Source organism: Bufo bufo, chromosome 3, assembly GCF_905171765.1.
Source record: "Bufo bufo chromosome 3, aBufBuf1.1, whole genome shotgun sequence".
NCBI lineage: Eukaryota > Metazoa > Chordata > Amphibia > Anura > Bufonidae > Bufo > Bufo bufo.
The window spans coordinates 508,083,424-508,102,825 of record NC_053391.1 but is presented as its reverse complement, the minus strand read 5'-3'; the positions used below and the strand labels follow the sequence as shown (position 1 = coordinate 508,102,825).

General features: G+C 39.6%; 1 protein-coding gene across 5 annotated transcripts in view; it reads left to right on the top strand.

Moving 5' to 3' along the window:
• The window catches only part of SCEL (sciellin), a 143,830-nt gene that overhangs the window by 101,234 nt on the left and 23,194 nt on the right, over nt 1-19,402 (top strand). For 2 of the 5 annotated variants that reach the window (XM_040425335.1, XM_040425331.1), the window contains 10 exons: nt 169-228; nt 3,625-3,684; nt 5,276-5,332; nt 6,058-6,111; nt 6,986-7,039; nt 9,265-9,318; nt 10,956-11,006; nt 13,559-13,843; nt 14,077-14,115; nt 18,811-18,888. In XM_040425335.1, the coding sequence (XP_040281269.1) occupies nt 169-228; nt 3,625-3,684; nt 5,276-5,332; nt 6,058-6,111; nt 6,986-7,039; nt 9,265-9,318; nt 10,956-11,006; nt 13,559-13,843; nt 14,077-14,115; nt 18,811-18,888 (792 nt within the window). The remainder of the gene's footprint in view (nt 1-168; nt 229-3,624; nt 3,685-5,275; nt 5,333-6,057; nt 6,112-6,985; nt 7,040-9,264; nt 9,319-10,955; nt 11,007-13,558; nt 13,844-14,076; nt 14,116-18,810; nt 18,889-19,402) is intronic. The other 3 variants (XM_040425332.1, XM_040425334.1, XM_040425333.1) reach the window with 3 other exon arrangements.

Here is a 19,402-nt window from a genome sequence, read left to right as displayed (position 1 = left end):
TAAATGATAAATTAATATATTCCTATCATAATCTCTACCCGCTACATCAAGAACAGCATTTCCCATGGGGAAACTGATGGAATTACGGTATTCTGTCTGTCAATATCTGTCAATCAGTCATGTATTCAGAGCTGTACATGTCAGTCATACTTCTATTTCTGTCAACAGAAGTCAAGATATTGATAATCTCATTGAAGTTTCAACCTCAAAAGTTTCCAGCAATAAAAGGTAACCTACAGTTAAATGTGCCTACAGGGATGTAATGTACAGTATATCTTGACCTTTTGATTATCTTGTGAGCGGTCACCCCTTATAACCTATTTCTGGAACACAAAATATTCTTGTGGGAACAAAATGAACTAGTATCTTCATCTGAACAGAAAATCTGCATGTATTTCACTGTACTCAGGATCCACATACCATGAGTCCAGTGTACAGAAGTCTTAAAATTGCATGGAACATATCCTACCTACTTTTGGATTTTTTATGATTCTCTGGAAATTCGCATGAAACACATGCTTCAACACATGGCATTTTATAGAGACATGGAGGCATACGGCACACGGCTAAACAAAAACGGAAATACAGGTCCATATTACATGTAAAACCTCAATGCACCAGGTGCTTAAATAGGTACTCCAGGATTTTTATAATGAGGGCCTATGATAGACCATCAACATCTAATCAGCGTGGGTCTGACACCATGCAACCCCACAAACAGTTGTTATCGAGTAGCAGCGGCGCTGGAACTTCACAGCTCTGTCCATTCTGTAGCAGGCAGAGCTGGTTACTGCAACGCTGTTCACTTCCGCTGCCGGAACTACTGATGGGTGGGGGTGCATGGTGTCAGACCCACGCTAATCAAATTTTTATGGTCTATTCTGTGGATAGGCCATCATTACAAAAATCCTACAATACCCTTGTTAGGCTATATTCACACGACCATATGTGTTTTGCGGTCCGCAAAACACTGATCCACAAAAAATACGGATGACATCCTTTTGGCATCCGTATTGCATCAGTTTTTTTAGCGGATCCATTGTAATAATGCCTATCCTTGTTCGCAAAACGGACACGAATAGAACATGCTCTATATTGTTGTGGGGCTACGGAACGGACATACGGATGCGGACAGCACACGTGTGCTGTCCGCATTTTTTGTGGTCCCATTGAAAAGAATGCAATCCGCAAAAAAAACGTAACGGGTAAGGAAACAAAATACGTTAGTGTGCATGTAGCCTGTCTGAATGTCCTAATAACCTGAAGCTTCTGTGCATGTGTGAACAAACTCTTAGGCCTCTTTCACACGGGCGTCATGTTTTTGGCCCAGATAAGATGCGGGTGCGTCGCGGGAAAATGTGCGATTTTTCCACGCGAGTGCAAAACATTTTAATGCGTTTTGCACGCGCGTAAGAAAAATCGGCATGTTTGGTACCCAAACCCGAACTTCTTCCCAGAAGTTCGGGTTTGGGTTAGGTGTTGTGTCTTCTCTTCTGTCTTCATCTGTGAGGAAAAGGACCTGTGGTGACGTCACTGCACTCATCACATGGTCCATCACATGATCCAGTACCATGGTGATGGATCATGTGATGGACCGAGTGCAGTGATGTCATCATAGGTCCTTTGCCCAGGTCCTGAAGAAAGAAGAAAGAAGAGAAGCTGGGCTGCGCGAACAAGTGGACTAAGGTGAGTTACATTATTTATTTATTTATTTTAACCCCTCCAGCCCGATTGTACTATGCATTCTGTATTAAGAATGCTATTATTTTCCCTTATAACCATGTTATATGGGAAAATAATAATGATCGGGTCCCCATCCCGATCGTCTCCTAACAACCGTGCGTGAAAATCGCACCGCATCCGCACTTGCTTGTGGATGCTTGCGATTGTCACGCAGCCCCATTCACTTCTATGGGGCCTGCGTTGCGTGAAAAAAGCACAAAATAGAGCTTGCTGCAATTTTCACACAACGCACAAGTGATGTGTGAAAATCACAGCTGGTGTGCACAGCCCCATAGAAATGAATGGGTCCAGATTCAGTGCGGGTGCAATGCGTTCACCTCACGCATCGCATCCGCGCGGAATACTCGCCCGTGTGAAAGGGGCCTTAGAGCATTGCACCCGAACTGAATCCGGACCCATTCAATTCTATGGGCTGTGCGCATGAGCGGTGATTTTCACGCATCACTTATGTGTTGCGTGAAAATTGCAGCATGCTCTATTTTGTGCGTTTTTCACGCAACGCAGGCCCCATAGAAGTAAATGGGGCTGCGTGAAAATCACAAGCATCCGCAAGCAAGTGCGAATGCGTTGCGATTTTCACGCACGGTTGCTAGGAGACGATCGGGATGGGAAACCGAACTTTATTATTTTCCCTTGTAACATTGTTATTAGGGAAAATTATAGCATTCTTAATACAGAATGAATAGTACAATAGGGCTGGAGGGGTTAAAAAATATAATAATTATAATTTAACTCACCATTTCCACTTGTTCGCGCAGCCCGGCTTCTCTTCTGTCTTCATCTTTGCTGTGCAGTAGGAAAAGGACCTGTGATGATGTCACTGCGCTTATCACATGGTCTGTCACATGATCCATCACCACGGTGATGGATCATGTGATGGACCATGTGATGAGAGCAGTGACGTCATCACAGGTCCTTTTCTTCACAGATGAAGACACAGATGAAGACAGAAGAGAAGCCGGGCTGCGCGAACAAGTGGATTAAGGTGAGTTAAATTATTATTTTTTTTTAACCCCTCCTATTGTACTATGCATTCTGTATTAAGAATGCTATTATTTTCCCTTATAACCATGTTATAAGGGGAAATAATACAATCTACACAACACCTAACCCAAACTCGAACTTCTGTGAAGAAGTCCGGGTTCGGGTTTGGGTACCAAACATGCTGATTTTTCTCACGCGCGTGCAAAACGCATTAAAATGTTTTGCACTTGCATGGAAAAATCGTGCATTTTCCTGCGACGCACCCGCATCTTATGCAGGCCAAAAACATGACGCCCGTGTGAAAGAGGCCTTACTCAGAAAGAGAAAAAATATATATTACTTCACACCTCATAACAGAGATCTATGTCTAATCCATTATTATGAATGTGAGAGTCTTAGTACACACTGTATAAAGCAGATAAAGAGCATTTGTCCCATGATAGTCTCCTGCTATGGCAGGACCAAATGATGAGTAATCGTGCCACAAAACTGCACGGAGTAGGCAGCCACAAAGCTGTGCACAGGGGCATAGCTATAAGCGGTGTAGAGGAGGCAGTTGTACCAGGTTCCAGGTGCTGAGAATCCTCAAAGTCCTCTCTGCCCCCGTGCCCCGTAAGAAGATAGTATTAGAAATGACACATGGTCAGTAGGGGGCAATGATACAAATTCTGTATTGGGCACCAGGAGCCATACATTACGTCTCAGGCTTTCTTTTTTTCTTTGTTTTGAGTACGACTTTCTTTATAATATCTGTATACACATAAAGTAAAGATGAAAAAGAAAACTCTTTTATACATTAAGTGCGACCAGACCAGCTGTCACCATCCTTGTCTGTGGAGTAGTTTTCCTTAATAGTTTTTTTTTTTTTTAATGCTCTGCATTTTATTGATTTAATAGTACTCAAGACATTGACAACCTTATAGACATCAAACCCACCACAGACAAAGCAAAGAAAAGGTAAGCACTTCAACCCAAGCTCTGGGAAGAGTTATGTAGTGTGCGTACAAAGCCTCGTTATATGGTTGTTTTTCAAGTTTTCACTGATGATCAATATTGATGGAGGGCAAGATTATATAAAGTTTATAATTAGATATACTAAGTAAAAATAGCAATGTAGAAAAAACCTGAGAAAATATGATATCTTATGACCACAAATATGTAAGGCTACTTTCACACTGGTGTTTTGTTTTCCGTTTGTGAGATCTGTTCAGGTCTCTCATAAGCAGCCCAAAACAGATCAGTTTTGCCCTAATGCATTCGGAAAGGATAAGTATCCGCTCAGAATGCATCAGTTTGCCTCCGTTCCGCCTCCATTCTGCTCTAGAGGCGGACACCAAAACGCTGCTTGCAGCATTTTGGTGTCCGCCTGACGATGCGGAGGCAAACGGATCCGTCCTGGCACACAATGTAAGTCAATGGGGACGGATCCGTTTTCACTGACACAATATAGCACAATAGAAAACGGATCGGCCCGCCATTGACTTTCAATGGTGTTCAAGTAGGATCCGTTTTGGCAATGTTAAAGATGATACAAACGGATCCGTTCTGAACGGATGCATGCAGTTCTATTATCGGTGTGGATCTGTCTGTGCAAATCCATGACGGATCCGCACCAAACGCGAATGTGAAAGTAGCCTAAGATAAAAATTAAGTTCCATGCAAATGTCTATATTACGGCTGCATAAACGAGATATATATTTATTGGCATTTTATTTGTCACATTGGATTACATTTTGTGTAAAAAAATGATAGAAAAATATATTTTTACATAAAAAGGCAAAAAAATATTCCTGCAGCAAAAACATAGTGAAGTAGTCTAGGTTCATACAAATATCTGTTGCTGCAATTCTAAGCCAAACACGAGAGCCGATACAGAGAGAAAGAGAAGAGAAAATTATGAGTATTATTAGTATTATAGTGTTAATTAAAGTCCTTCCACTATACTTTCCCACTGGTCCACCCCTGGTTTGGCTTGTGTTTGCGGTTTCGGTCTCCGGGTGCTGCCACACACAATTTTTTGTTGTGCATTTTTTGGGCCAAAAAAAGACTAAAAAATCCAGGACTTGCTCAGTTTTTTTTTTTGTTTACCATCTTGCATTTTTCATGGCATTATTATAAGAAAGTATGTGTACTTCTATGTAATGCCACTAGGACAGTACAGGGAAAAAACATTGGTATAAAAATGCCATGCAAAAACGCCACTAAAATACACCAAAACACATTGCAGCTCCAAAAAAGCTAGTAGATGTCTATAGGACAAAAACACCAGGCAATGAGGGAAACACTAGACCCAGTGCATACTGTATTTCCCAAAAATTGTCATTGACAAAAAAAAAAAACTACTTAGGGTAAAAAACACCAGTACAAAAATTGTTATTTTTTTAAATTATATTTCCCATATACTTCCATGCAAGTTGTGGAGCTGCAAAAAACCTCAAACAAATGCACTGGCTATATGAAAGATGCCTAAGGAACATACAGTACTTTATGACATATTTGTGCAGTTTACGCTGTTTCACATTTTTCATATTGTAACTTTCCCATTAAGAGACCAGCTGGATGACTTCATTGAAATATCAAATACGGCAAAGAACTTTCAAAATAAGTAAGTAAGAACATTTTACAGCAGCTAAATGTGCTAAAAAGTATAAAATGTGTAAGAAATATAATGTGGTCTGCATTAAATGGGAATATCCATCTTATGCAGCTGCCAGGGTTCCTGGATTTACAGAAACAATTGACTATAAAAACTTTGGGGCAAAAACCCACCAAGCTGCTAACCCTGTTAGATCATGTTCACTTGGCACTTTTTTACTTTTTTTTTTAGATGTTTGATTTTAGATTCTGTATGAAAAATCCACATAAAACATGCGGTACAATGTTTTACTGGATTCCATATTGAAATATGTGACATTCATGTCAGCCAGCCTAAAAATTTAAATTGTCATGTAAATCTTGTAGATTTTTACGTAGATTCTTAGATAGATTCATTGAGGATCCTCGACACAAGTGAATGTGTGGTTACAAGAGAGATCTCCGATACATTTAATGATCTGGGCATTAGCATAAGCAGGCAATTGAAAAGATGTTTTTTCAACCTTTGGATGTAAACAATGAATGTTTCCTTTCACTGACAGCAAGCATGGATTTTGAAAATTGTGATGAATTTATACTCAAATTATATAAAAAGCTGAACTTTTACTCAAAACTGGAAACCCCATTAATGAGTCTTCTTTGTGTATCACATTAAATATACAGTATTAGTATACCGCATTACACTGTAGTGCTGTCTCCATGTAACCTGTACGCATTTCTCTACTTCATTTCTAGGGATGACCGTCTTGACAGCTTCATTGATATTAAAAAGCCTGATGTTAAAACTGGGTAACTCTTCTCTATTTGCTTTGTTTTCTGCAATTATGGTAAGGCCTAAATATAGGGTTGAGAGTCATCATAACTGTCTTAAAGGAAAGTGGAGTAGTAGTTGATGACAGCTACTCCGGTCACTGCTTTTACTTTCCCATCGTCCTCTACTGGGTGGAATCTACTTCTCCTTTACACAAGCTTTGATACATCTCTCCCCTCAATGCTTTGCAGCACAACAGTAGAGATAGCATTTCTGTTGAAACAACCTTAGGGTACAGAGAAGCATTGAGGTATATTTACTAAGCTATCCAAAATTCTGACTCAATTACAGCCCAAAACACTGTCTTACATTCATGTGTTTTAGACACTGTTTGCACCTCGCTAGAAAATAGCACATAACTTAGAGGAAGGGTCATTCATTATTGGGATGGGCTTCCACTGCACCAGCATTTGACAAAATTCTGGTGCAAATGAAGCTAACCACTAGGTGGGGTTAAAGGGTCTACCATGCCATAGCATGAGCTGCCACATAGACCCTACAGGGAAATTTCCCGGTGGGCTGATGCCCAGAGGGTCACCTAAACCCTCCTCTTGGCCAAAAGCCAGGTACAAAAAGATCTGATGCGCTCAGCATTATTTCATTTAGGCAGTATTTTGTGCTGCACTGTTATCTGGTATGTGGTATTATGTTTTGGCTGTGTTTGGGATCCGCTCCAGGTTTTAGCTTTAAACAATTGATGCAAAATAATGAACAAATATGCAAGTGTGAATGAGGCCATGCAAATTTTCGTGCAGACTTTCAGTACAAGGGGTGAATTCTGAAGCATTTCATAGGTGATCTTAAAACAGATAGGACATCGTAACATGATTGATTCTTCTTTTTTTTTTTCAGAACTAAAAATATTGATAACTTCATCGATATTAAAACTCCTACTGTGAATAAAGGGTAAGAGAGATTGGGCTTCCCTAGATATGCAATTTTCTTACATATGTTGCTGTCATCTTGTCATGTTCTTGAAACTATGGAGCAATGTAGTAAAGGTAGTTTATTAGTCTGCTGTTGTCTTAAAATGAATGTTCTGGACAACATGCTGGGTGTTATTACTGGTTGAGAGGGAAATGCTGTAGGACATATATATGACATAACATAATAATTATTACCGAAATAAGACTAACGTTGATACCCATACCAAAACTACAATGAGTCAATGCAACACATGTTGCGGCAATATAAAGGGGGTCAACTAGAGCCCAACAGTGCTAGCATCTGTAAAGGCCTGGTCTCAATATCACACTTTAGCTGACTCCGATAGCCCTCCTTCCCTCTCCTCTATACCTCTATCTCTGCTTCAAGCTATGCTCCCACACTCAGATTTATCCCTTTGAATCTCGAACTCTAGTGGGAATGTGGAGAGCTTGCTTGAGGATGGGGTGTTACAACCTTTTCAAATACTCAGGGATCACTTATCCCTTCCTGCGACCAAATTTTATAAATACCTCCAGATTCGCCATTTGGTGCAGAATTTACAACTGTCAGGTTTAAAAATGGACAAGCTAGCAAAGGTTTTTATTTTGAGCAACACTAAAGGGCTCAAACCTTTATATAACTCTTTACTTCACCCGACCCAATTCAAACGCTCCCACCCCATGCGTACCTGGGAGAAGACCTTAAATGTATCCATCACAGACACAGAATGGCTTGGAGCCCTTAGGGCGATCCATAAACATCTTAAATGTACATCCCATATTGAGTCAGCGCTAAAAACAATTCTACACTGGTATTATACGCCAGACAGGCTGGCACTTATGTATCCCGGCGTTTCGAATCTTTGCTGGAGAGGTTGTGGAAATAAAGGAACACTTTTCCCCATCCTTTGGCAGTGCCCGGCCCTCGGATCTTATTGGTCTGCCTGCACTGCCATGATGAGTCGACTTTTCCAACACAGATTTAGCTGGTCCCCTCAGCTAGTTTTACTTTTAATTGGCATTAATAATGTCCCAAACCAATATAAAACACTGTTCTGTATAATTTGTGTTTTAGCTAAACTGTTATTACTGAAAAAGTGGAAATCTCCAGACGTGCCAATGCTGAGTGAACTAATCTCTGCCATTAACACGACATATGCCTATGAAAGAATTTTATCACTGGGGAACGATAGTTTCACCCAATTTCAGATGCATTGGCGGGCCTGGATAAACTCCCCAAACTGCTCACTCCCTTAGATACTATTACTCATTCACATATTGCTCCTCAATTGCGTTGGACAAAATTAGGCTTAAGGGCTTGACCTGACTGGGTGGCGTTATCCAAAAGTACAATGAGATCACCCTATCTCAGGCTTGATAAACATATCTGTAATGCTCTATATGTAGCTTTGTACAATTACAGGCACCTTTTGTTATGGTATTTTCTTTGTTCTTGATTAGCGTGATGCGCTGTTGCATTGCGCAATTGTAATGTTTTTCTCACATTGTATCCTGTCCGGGTACTCCCGTTTTTTTTTTTTATATATGTCTTAAAAAATTCCTCAATAAAAACTATTGAAACGAAAGGGGGTCAACTATTGTAAAGTACAAAAAAGTACCAGCTCCTTTAACAAAACAACGACCTACAAAAATCGAAGCCAAAGGTACAAATGCAAGAAAATGTATAAACTTTATTAAATAACATGATTACATACATGACGTTACGTTAAAAAGAAGTAGCAGCAGGAAAAAAACACCATCCCGGTGGTACACTACATAAAAAATAATGATACTGTATATATGCCAATCACAAATCTATATAGTATGTGATAAAGTCTCCTATATAAATACGTTCAATATCCCTGTATAGGACAAGAAAGTCACTACCAGGGAAGTGACCACTGTCAGAACTGCAAAAATAGCTGGACCATATGGAAACTATGTGTAACCATGGCACCTAGCGGAGTGCTGACCAAAAAATAATAGTGAACATATATAAGGGAGACTTACCAAACAAAGTAGTGTATCCAGACCGAGATGGCGTTACCCCAACACGCGTTTTGGCGTGCCTTCATCAAGTGTGAATGAGGCCATGCAAATTTTCGTGCAGACTTTCAGTACAAGGGGTGAATTCTGAAGCATTTCATAGGTGATCTTAAAACAGATAGGACATTGTAACATGATTGATTCTTCTTTTTTTTTCAGAACTAAAAATATTGATAACTTCATCGATATTAAAACTCCAACTGTGAATAAAGGGTAAGAGAGATTGGGCTTCCCTAGATATGCAATTTTCTTACATATGTTGCTGTCATCTTGTCATGTTCTTGAAACTATGGAGCAATGTAGTAAAGGTAGTTTATTACCAGTTTTATTCTGAGTCTGCTGTTGTCTTAAAATGAATCTTCTGGACAATATTCTGGGCGTTATTGCTGGTTGAGAGGGAAATGCTGTAGGACATATATATGACATAACAGTAAAATGTGAATTTTTGGAGCTTACACTACATGTCCACACATTGCACAAAAAGTATTTTTGGGACACCGCCAATCAGCTATTCTAAGGGTTAACGGAGCTCCAGTGAATGGAGCGTCATCTTCAAAGTTTAACTGTGCGCCATTTCCCTCATGGTGATGGTGCAGTGTAACTACAGCTGCTCGTCCCATTCACATGAATTAGAAGATCAGCTGGAATTATACTGCACTGCTGCTATAATCCATAATCTGTTGATCAGAACGAGAGGGAGAGAGAGTAGCAGAGAAAAAAGAGCAGCAAAGGTGCACAGATTTCCTGGGACCCACCCTCAGTGCACTTATCTAATAATTTGAATATGGATTAAAAGTACTTTTTATCCACAATGAAGTAACTGAAGATGAATTAAATTATTACATTCAGCTGAGCTAACCTTACAAGGCATTAAACCTAGTTCAACCATGAGTTTCCAGGTGAACAGCCCCCTCCCCCCAACAACTTCTTTGCAACCCCCTCCTGTGGCTAGTCAAAATTGCTGTCTGTTAAGGGGGCCATGACAATAAAATCTTTTAGTCCTCCCCTGAGTGGTCTCCTTCTGAGTTTGGGCCCCAAGCAGTCACTTCCCCTATAGCTACGCCTCTGCATGCTGCATAACCATTTCTTCCTGTTGACCACTCCATGACAGCTTTTTAGAAAAGTCGCCAGTGGGGCGTACAAAGGGAGAAAAGTTATACATTTTTGTGCGGAATGGGATTTGCACCAAATTTGTATCTTTTCTACATCAGAAAACTTGTGTAGTGCATTAAAAGGGTATTTATCCAATATCCACAGGGCATAGCTATTAGATCAGTGAGGACCTACCATTGGTACCCCCACTGATCATGAAAACCGAGGCCCATACCCCATGGAGCCCCCCTAAAATGGACGGAGCGGCGGGTCAAAAAAGCGCACAATCGCTCAATTAATTTCTATGGGAGTGCCGGAGATAGTTGCGTACAGCTCTCAGCTACTGTATCTCTGGCGTTCCCATAGAAATAAATGGAGCCGTGACGTGCTTTTCCAACCAGCCACTTCATCCATTTCAGGGGGGCTCCATAGGGTACGGGGCCCCTCTGTTGTGATTGGTGGGGATCCCAGCAGTAGGAACCCCACCGATCTGATAGTTATCCTCTATGCTATGGATAGGAGAAAACTTTCTATACCTGGAATACTCCTTTACTATATCCCCCCCCCCCCCCTTAGTGTCATAGTTAGCACTGGGAGAGTTTATTAATTATGAAATTTCTAGTTTTTTGTATTTTTTTGTGCAATATAATTATATTCTAAAAAGTTCATAATAATTAAAATATACTGTTGTAAGCATTTTGTAATTTTAGCGATTAATGTTTTCATATTCATGTTTCTTTTGCATTTTATAATTTAAGAAGTCTAGATCTGGATGACCTCATTGCCATAAGCAGAGATGGAAATAAAGGGTAAGAAATAGAATTATAATTATAAATGAAATTAAAATTAAATAATTTACAATGACCTTATGGTAGAGTACTTGGGGAAAATCAAATAGAATTACCTCGGAACCAATTGATGGAAAAACCCTCATAGAGTTTAAAACTTAATAAAAAATACACATTTAAAAAATATATAAAATCCTCGGAACACAGACTATAACAAAACGAAAACATCCTAAGCCAATCAAAAACATAGACGGTCCATAAACGTACTAATGAAGTAAAATAGTTTCATAAAAACAGTCACTATATGAATAGTCAGCTCCCCACTCTGTGACCGGAGAGTAGCAGGGTCTCCTTGCAGCTTCCTTGCTGTAGTATGAGCACACAGTCCATACTTATGGAACATACCTGTTACTCTTCGGTCACAGAGTGGGGAGCTGACTATCCATATTTTTATGAAACTATTTTTTGCATTAATAGGCTTATGGACCTTCTATGGTTTTAATTGGGCTGAGGAAGTTTTCGTTTTGTTCCGAAGAATTTATATATTCTTTAATGTGTCTTTTTTTAATTGTTTTAAATTCTATAGGGGGGTTGTATTTGATTTTTCGCTGCGTTTATTATTTGTTCATCGTGGTGAAAGATTGACCTTTTACCTTGTCGAAGCGTGTGTCAGTAGCACAGCATTGCATTTTTGCTGACCTGGTGCAAATTTAAATCTCATTTATGTAAACCTAGTAATGCCTTCTCAGTGGTGACCTAGTAAGGTGATTTAGAGGCCAATTTATGTGATTGAAATATAGTAAAAGAAGCAAGTAAAGGTGTTTCATTTCGGAAGTGATAGCATATCTAATCCATCACTTTCTAATCATTGGGGTGCCAATGCCGAGATGCCCACAATCCTGAAAATGAATGGGGCTCAGGCCTACATTTTTCCGTGCACAGCAGTAAGACTGGTGACTTTCTGTGCAGGGAAATAAAACACATAGCCATTCACTGTGAACTGCCAGAGGGATCTCTCACTTCATTTTAGGAATCATTGGAGACTGATTGCCCACCACCCAGATCACATCTTCATGCCTTAAAAAAATCAGGAATATGAAATTTTGCTGTAAAAACAGCTCAAGTACTGAAATAAAATAATTGACAAGTATGGACAAACATTCATAGACAATGATCTGCGATCCCTTCTCTCATTTCATTTATGCAAAATTGAAGCTTTTATTACTAAGTACAAATGGCAACTGTGGACCTAATAAGGGAAATAATTAACAGCCATCAGAAAACACACGAGGGATGAACATTTGGGGCTAATTTCAGCTGCACTAGAGCAATGCCTGCTAAATTTAGAGTCTGAATGTGGAGAGCTGTTAAGGAGCACAATTATTGCCACTCGCATACAGGATGCTTTGTCATGCTGTGTACCAAATAATAGGCGTTCATTACCGTATTACATACATTCTGAGCAGAAATACAACACAGATAATGAAAACCTGTACAGACCGTGCACATATGTGGAATACATATCCCCTTTGTTATACAGTAATAAACAACTATTATTACATACGTTATTGAGCATAAATAAAAATGTCCGAATTCTGCTTAGAGTAATGCCATTATGGCAACCTTGCTAAATTTGAAACGTCTGGTCATTACTTTAATAAATGCATACATAGCATTCTGTAATTATACATGCCTTTTTAATCCGGCATCTGATCTGGAATTCATGCCAGATCCTTTAAAATGTAATTTCAATGCATAATTGAACGAAGGACTCCTGCACACAACAACAGACCCTGATGTGCATAATCTGTTCCACACCTCTGTGCATCACTTGATTGTCCTCCATGTCTTCAGAGGTATTTTTGTCCCACAGCAATGCTTTTTCATACAGAATCCATTAGAAAAATCCTTTGTATGACTTTGTATGAAATTGAAGGCATGGTAGAAATCTTATGAACCTGTATGGTGCCCATATTATGCAACTTTACAAAACAGAGCACTGCATTGGAGTTTTAAGCATGTCATGTACATGAACACCCCTCAAGTTTTTACACCTCTGCCAGAAGCTTATCTTTCAAGACAACAAAGGATCGGGAATGTTGAAATCCAATGCATCCTCTTTTCCTTGATTTCTGCCTTGGGGACAATGAAGTGGCCTAATACACATTGGATCAATAGCTCATGCTGCCAAAATTGGTTGGTTTGGCTAACTTATCTCATGACAAACCTTAGTCAATGAATATGTCCATGAGGCCGCTATGGTATGTGATGTCTTACAATGCTGCTGTATGCCTTGGTGCAACAAACATCAACCTGTAGTAATAAATTCGATGAATTCAGAGATACAAGAATGTGATAGAGGTTTCTCCATTTTTACCCAGTAGCTTTTAGGATTTGGAAGTCTGTAAAATATAATTTTGTGTTGCTTTCAGAAGAGCTTGCATGCGGTACCTGAATGATCATCCTGAAATGTCATTATAAACATTGAATTATTACAAATCTAATACAGTCACAGTATTAAGCAATGCATTATATGTCAGTGTTAAAACTATCATTTTCATTCATAATATTAGAACAGACACGCCTGCTAGTAACAGTACTAATATCTCAAATCGAAGTTCAACCACAACTACCACCACCTACAACGTTAAGGAAGAATCCAGTAATGCACCAACCAGACGTTCCACCACAACCACTAGAGTTACAGATGACCAGGATATGCCAAGCAGACGGTCAACTAGCTCCTCAACCTACAAAGTCACTGATGAGAACTATGATATCCCAACTCGACGCTCAACCACATCTTACAAGGACACCACTGATGGACCAAACATTTCCTCAAATGTAACCATCACAAGGTAGTGTAATGCAGTGGTGGCATCTCTTATGTAAATTTGACCATTGCCAACCTAACATTGTCTATAAATATATCTTAGCTTCTTTACAAATTTCATTTATATTAGGAATAATATTCACAGTTCATTTTCAGTATTTAATTTGAATAATTGACAAACAGGATGCTATATTTTCTGTGATATGTTATTATTGTCATTTTTCAGAATTAACCCATGTATTTGTCTATATATTTCAGCTATTCATCTCGTCCGAATTCATCTTATGGAGATGAAAGGTACTGAAATGATTACATTTATACCTGTTTCATGTACTTATATTTATTATTGGAGTAACCAGTGATGCCCCATACACATATCAATTATACACTTGTTTCTATAGAAGTAGTCAAATAAGTTTTTTACAGCTTCAGCATGGCAGGAAAAAAGATACCTAAGTTTACAGTGATGGACTGAAATTCCTTGGGTCCAGCTGAGGAAATGATCGAGTTCCCACCCTCAAGACTGCAAAGGGCACCTGGGCAAGAAAAATACGTGGCCCCCTTTTATGTAACAGCTAGTTTGTTGAGAGTGAAGCACTTATCATAAAGCTCCTTCATAGCAAGTTGTTTAATGATGTACCAATTTCTCTTGTAGATTTTAATTCATTACTAAGAGCTATGACATTAGTTAAGTAGTCCTTTACATGCAGTGAAGTAGATATTAGTATGCACTGGTGTTTTCTTGATAAGTTGCTAGTTGCACATCCACATATTGTATGTCCATCCCTGATTTTATTACAAGGTCAGCTCCAAACTAAATCTTCTTGAGCTAGACCTTAGGGGCCCTGTTTATTAGAGCTTCTTTATTGTGGCAGGTCCACTGGAGAGTCCTGTGGTACTGTGGTGGACCTGTCCAACCTTGTAAGTTTACATGCTATTCCAAAATGTATTTATCTGATGAATTTAGGGGGAAGCATATTATGCCTCTATTATTAAGTTGGCCATACAACTTAAACAGCTGTCAGTCAAATAGTTGGCTAGGCTGACAGATGACAGAATATCCTCCCGAATCATCCATAGACATGCACAATCCGTTCAGCTGAGTGTGTATGTGTTTTCAATGGGGAGACAGAGGGATAAGCTGCTTCCAGACTCCTCTCTGGCAGTGAATTATTTTCCGCAGTAACAAAGAATTGAACATGTGGACTCTGTTCAGGATAGTCCAAAAAACTCTACAGTCAACTGATCCTACCAAAATCGGTCTGGCTGACATATTTAATGTCTATGAGCAGTTTTAGTTTTTGAACTAAGTGTTGCTTGATTATGTGCAGTTGCAAGGTAATACATGGGCAGCTGTCCACAGAACCTTGTACCTCTTTCCTCAGATCACCCATGATTTATTCTTGTAAATATAATTAATCAGTAGTTGACCTATACTTTCCCTGGTACATGAAAACTATTGTAAAAATAAAATCACAAAACTGAAGCAACAATCAGCCATTTGCTGTTACCAACTGTTTTACATTCTTTTACTTTAGCTGCTTTAAATTTCCACTATTTAAAATTAGAGGGACATTTTTTGTAGCACTAATATTGCATTAAAGGGGTATTATGGATAGGGGTGATTACAAGAATGGTACCCTTTACCCCTCACATCCCCCAAAATGAATGGAGTGGCAGGCTGTGTATGCGAAATGCACTCCAGTCATCTCTATGGGCATTCCAGAAATAACCAATCTCCATAACTCCCATAGAGATGACTGGAGCTGTAGTGTGCATGCTCGACTTGCCGCTCCCTTAGGGCCCCAAGGTGAACAGGGGATTGTGGGGGTCTCAACTGTAAGATCCCCATCGATTTAATGGTTATCCCCTATCTGCAGGATAAGGGATAACGTTTAAAAGGCATCTATCAGCAGATTTGTGCCTATGAAACTGGCTGACATGTTTTATGTGCACCTGACAGCTGAAGGCATCTGTGTTGGTCCCATGTTCATATGTGCCCGCATTGCTGAGAAAAATGATGTTTTAAGATATGCAAAGGAGCACCTAGAGCAGGGATGGCCAACCTGCGGCTCTCCAGCTGTTGCAAAACTACAACTCCCAACATGCCTAGACTGCTTACAGCTATCAGCCTACAGCAGGGCATGGTGGGAATTGTAGTTTTACAACAGCTGGAGAGCCGCAGGTTGGCCAGCCCTGACCTAGAGGCTATTGTTTCCTCTGCAACTGCTGCATCCTCTGCACTTTGATTGACAGGGCCAGGCAGTGAAAACATCATCATTAGGGTTGAGTGAATTGGGTTTGGATTGCTGTATCTGAACCCGATTCTTTTAAAAACTTCGTTAAGAATATCGGCTCCGTCTTACTGTAAAACGCATTCACTCCGCTGAGATCTTTCCAAAGTTTTGGCATCTAAACACTTAACTGAACTCAGCCTCATTAATGAAGCCGAGTACAGCTTCGTATTTTGATACAGTAATTTATGCAAATAAATGAAGTGACGTGATAGAAGCGAGATGAAGTACTGTAAGTCTCGTGATATTTGCTGAAACTTCGGAAGGACCTCCGCAGAGGCAATACATTTAACAGTAGGACGGAGCCAATATTCTTAACGTCGTTTTTAAAAGAATTTGGTCTGAATACAGCAATCAAACCCGATTCGCTCAACCCTAATTATCATGCCTGGCCCTGTGAATGAAAGTGGAGAGGGCACAGCCTTTGCAGAGAGCTGAGTCTCTAGGTGTAACAGCAAAGTCCCCGTTTCTCCGAGAGGCTGAATTACAAATATTAAACATACTTTTTCTTAGCAATTCAGACACATACTGTATACAGCTGATCCCTTCAATTGCTTTTCAATGGCTTTTGTTTCGTGATATCGCGATGAGTTAAGAAATTTGAATTAAAAGTTTGAGTGTTAACTCTGCTACATCCATAATAGATGCCTTTAGCTGCCAAGTGCACATAGAAACATAGAAACATAGAATGTGTCGGCAGATAAGAACCATTTGGCCCATCTAGTCTGCCCAATATATCTGAATCCTATTAATAGTCCCTGGCCCTATCTTATATGAAGGATAGCCTTATGCCTATCCCATGCATGCTTAAACTCCTTTACTGTATTTGCAGCTACCACTTCTGCAGGAAGGCTATTCCATGCATCCACTACTCTCTCAGTAAAGTAATACTTCCTTATATTACTTTTAAACCTATGCCCCTCTAATTTAAAACTGTGTCCTCTTGTGGTAGTTTTTCTTCTTTTAAATATGCTCTCCTCCTTTACCGAGTTGATTCCCTTTATGTATTTAAAAGTTTCTATCATATCCCCTCTGTCTCTTCTTTCTTCCAAGCTATACATATTAAGGTCCTTTAACCTTTCCTGGTAAGTTTTATCCTGCAATCCATGTACTAGTTTAGTAGCTCTTCTCTGAACTCTCTCTAGAGTATCTATATCCTTCTGGATATATGGCCTCCAGTACTGCGCACAATACTCCAAGTGAGGTCTCACCAGTGTTCTGTACAGCGGCATAAGCACTTCACTCTTTCTACTGCTTATACCTCTCCCTATACATCCAAGCATTCTGCTGGCATTTCGTGCTGCCCTAGTACATTGTCTTCCCACCTTTAAGTCTTCTGAAATAATTACTCCTAAATCCCTTTCCTCAGATACTGAGGTCAGGACTGTGTCAAATATTCTATATTCTGCCCTTGGGTTTTTACGCCCCAGGTGAATTATCTTGCACTTATCCACATTAAATTTCAGTTGCCAGAGTTCTGACCATTCTTCTAGTTTTCCTAAATCCTTTTCCATTTGGCGTTTCCCTCCAGGAACATCAACTCTGTTACATATCTTTGTGTCATCAGCAAAAAGACAAACCTTACCATCGAGGCCTTTTGCAATATCACTTATAAAGATATTAAACAAAATTGGTCCCAGTACAGATCCCTGTGGAACCCCACTGGTAACATGACCTTGTTTTGAATGTTCTCCATTGACTACAACCCTCTGCTGTCTGTCACTCAGCCACTGCCTAATCCACTCAACAATATGGGAGTCCATGCTCAATGACTGCAGTTTATTGATAAGTCTTCTATGTGGGACAGTGTCAAAAGCCTTACTAAAATCTAGATATGCGATGTCTACTGCACCTCCACCGTCTATTATTTTAGTCACCCAGTCAAAAAAATCTATAAGATTTGTTTGACATGATCTCCCTGAAGTAAACCCATGTTGTTTTTCATCTTGCAATCCATGGGATTTTAGATGTTCCACAATCCTATCCTTTAATAGGGTTTCCATTAATTTGCCTGCTATTGATGTCAGACTCACTGGTCTATAGTTGCTCGATTCCTCCCTACTACCTTTCTTGTGAATGGGCACAACATTTGCCAATTTCCAATCTTCCGGGACGACTCCTGTTACTAATGATTGGTTAAATAAATCTGTTAACGGTTTTGCCAGCTCACCCTAAGCTCTTTTAATAATTTTGGGTGTAGCTTTTTATTTTTAATGATTTGGGCCACTTCTGCTGAGTACCATGCAGTGACATGCAACAGGTCAGCCAGTTTCATAGGTACAAATCTGCTAACAGATGCCCTTTAAACAACTGGAATATCCCTTTAAGATTTTCATAAAATTTTTTAAAAAACAATGTGGAAGAAATGCAGAAAAAAATCACATCGTAAGCATGGGAAACTGCATTGAGAGACAAGCAGAACAATTTTAGTACACAAGTACTTAGTACTGTAGGTTGCACAATGTCAGGATCGGTGAAAGGTCCTCTTTAAGGATGAGACAAATGTATCAAACGTCATGTGACATTTGATAAAGCACTCAAGCAATACTGACTTCAAATATTCCCCTCATGATAAATTTACCCCATGGTCTTTTGCAGAAGTTTCACAGTTATTCAGAAACCTGCAGTAGGATTGAACCCTAATAGGTCATACCTCAATACTATTGCCATTTATCATAAAATGAATCTTTTTTTTTAGCAGGAACTCATCCTCTAACACATATGGAAACAACCTTATATCAAATTCAATTAAAACTGTTTACTCTACATCTGATCGGTAAGTACCTGTGGCAAACAGACTTTGACACGTTGCTTTTATGATAAGCAACTATGTTGACATTGACAAATTGACCATGCTTACAAGTAATATGACTTATGAATGTTCAAGCTTACTTTGCCATCCTATGTATGATGATAGGCTTATCAGTCATCTGGGATAACTGGCAGTTTTAATCTACTGTATAACTAGGATTAGCAACTTCCAGCACTCCAGCTGTGGTGAAACTACAACTCCCAGCATGCACTCTTGCTTGGTCACTCTCAGGGCTCCCATAGAAGAAAATAGACCACGTTGGGGGTTGTAGTTTCACAACAGCTGGACAACTGGAGGTTGTTGACCTATAATCTGTAATATAAATCTGTCACAAGAAATGTGGCCTGGATAAGAGATGGTCTTCTTAGGCTACTTTCACATACTAGCGTTCGGAGCGGATCCGTCTGATGTTTCATCTGACGGATCTGCTCCTATAATGCAGACGTTCGCATCCGTTCAGAACGGATCCGTCTGCATT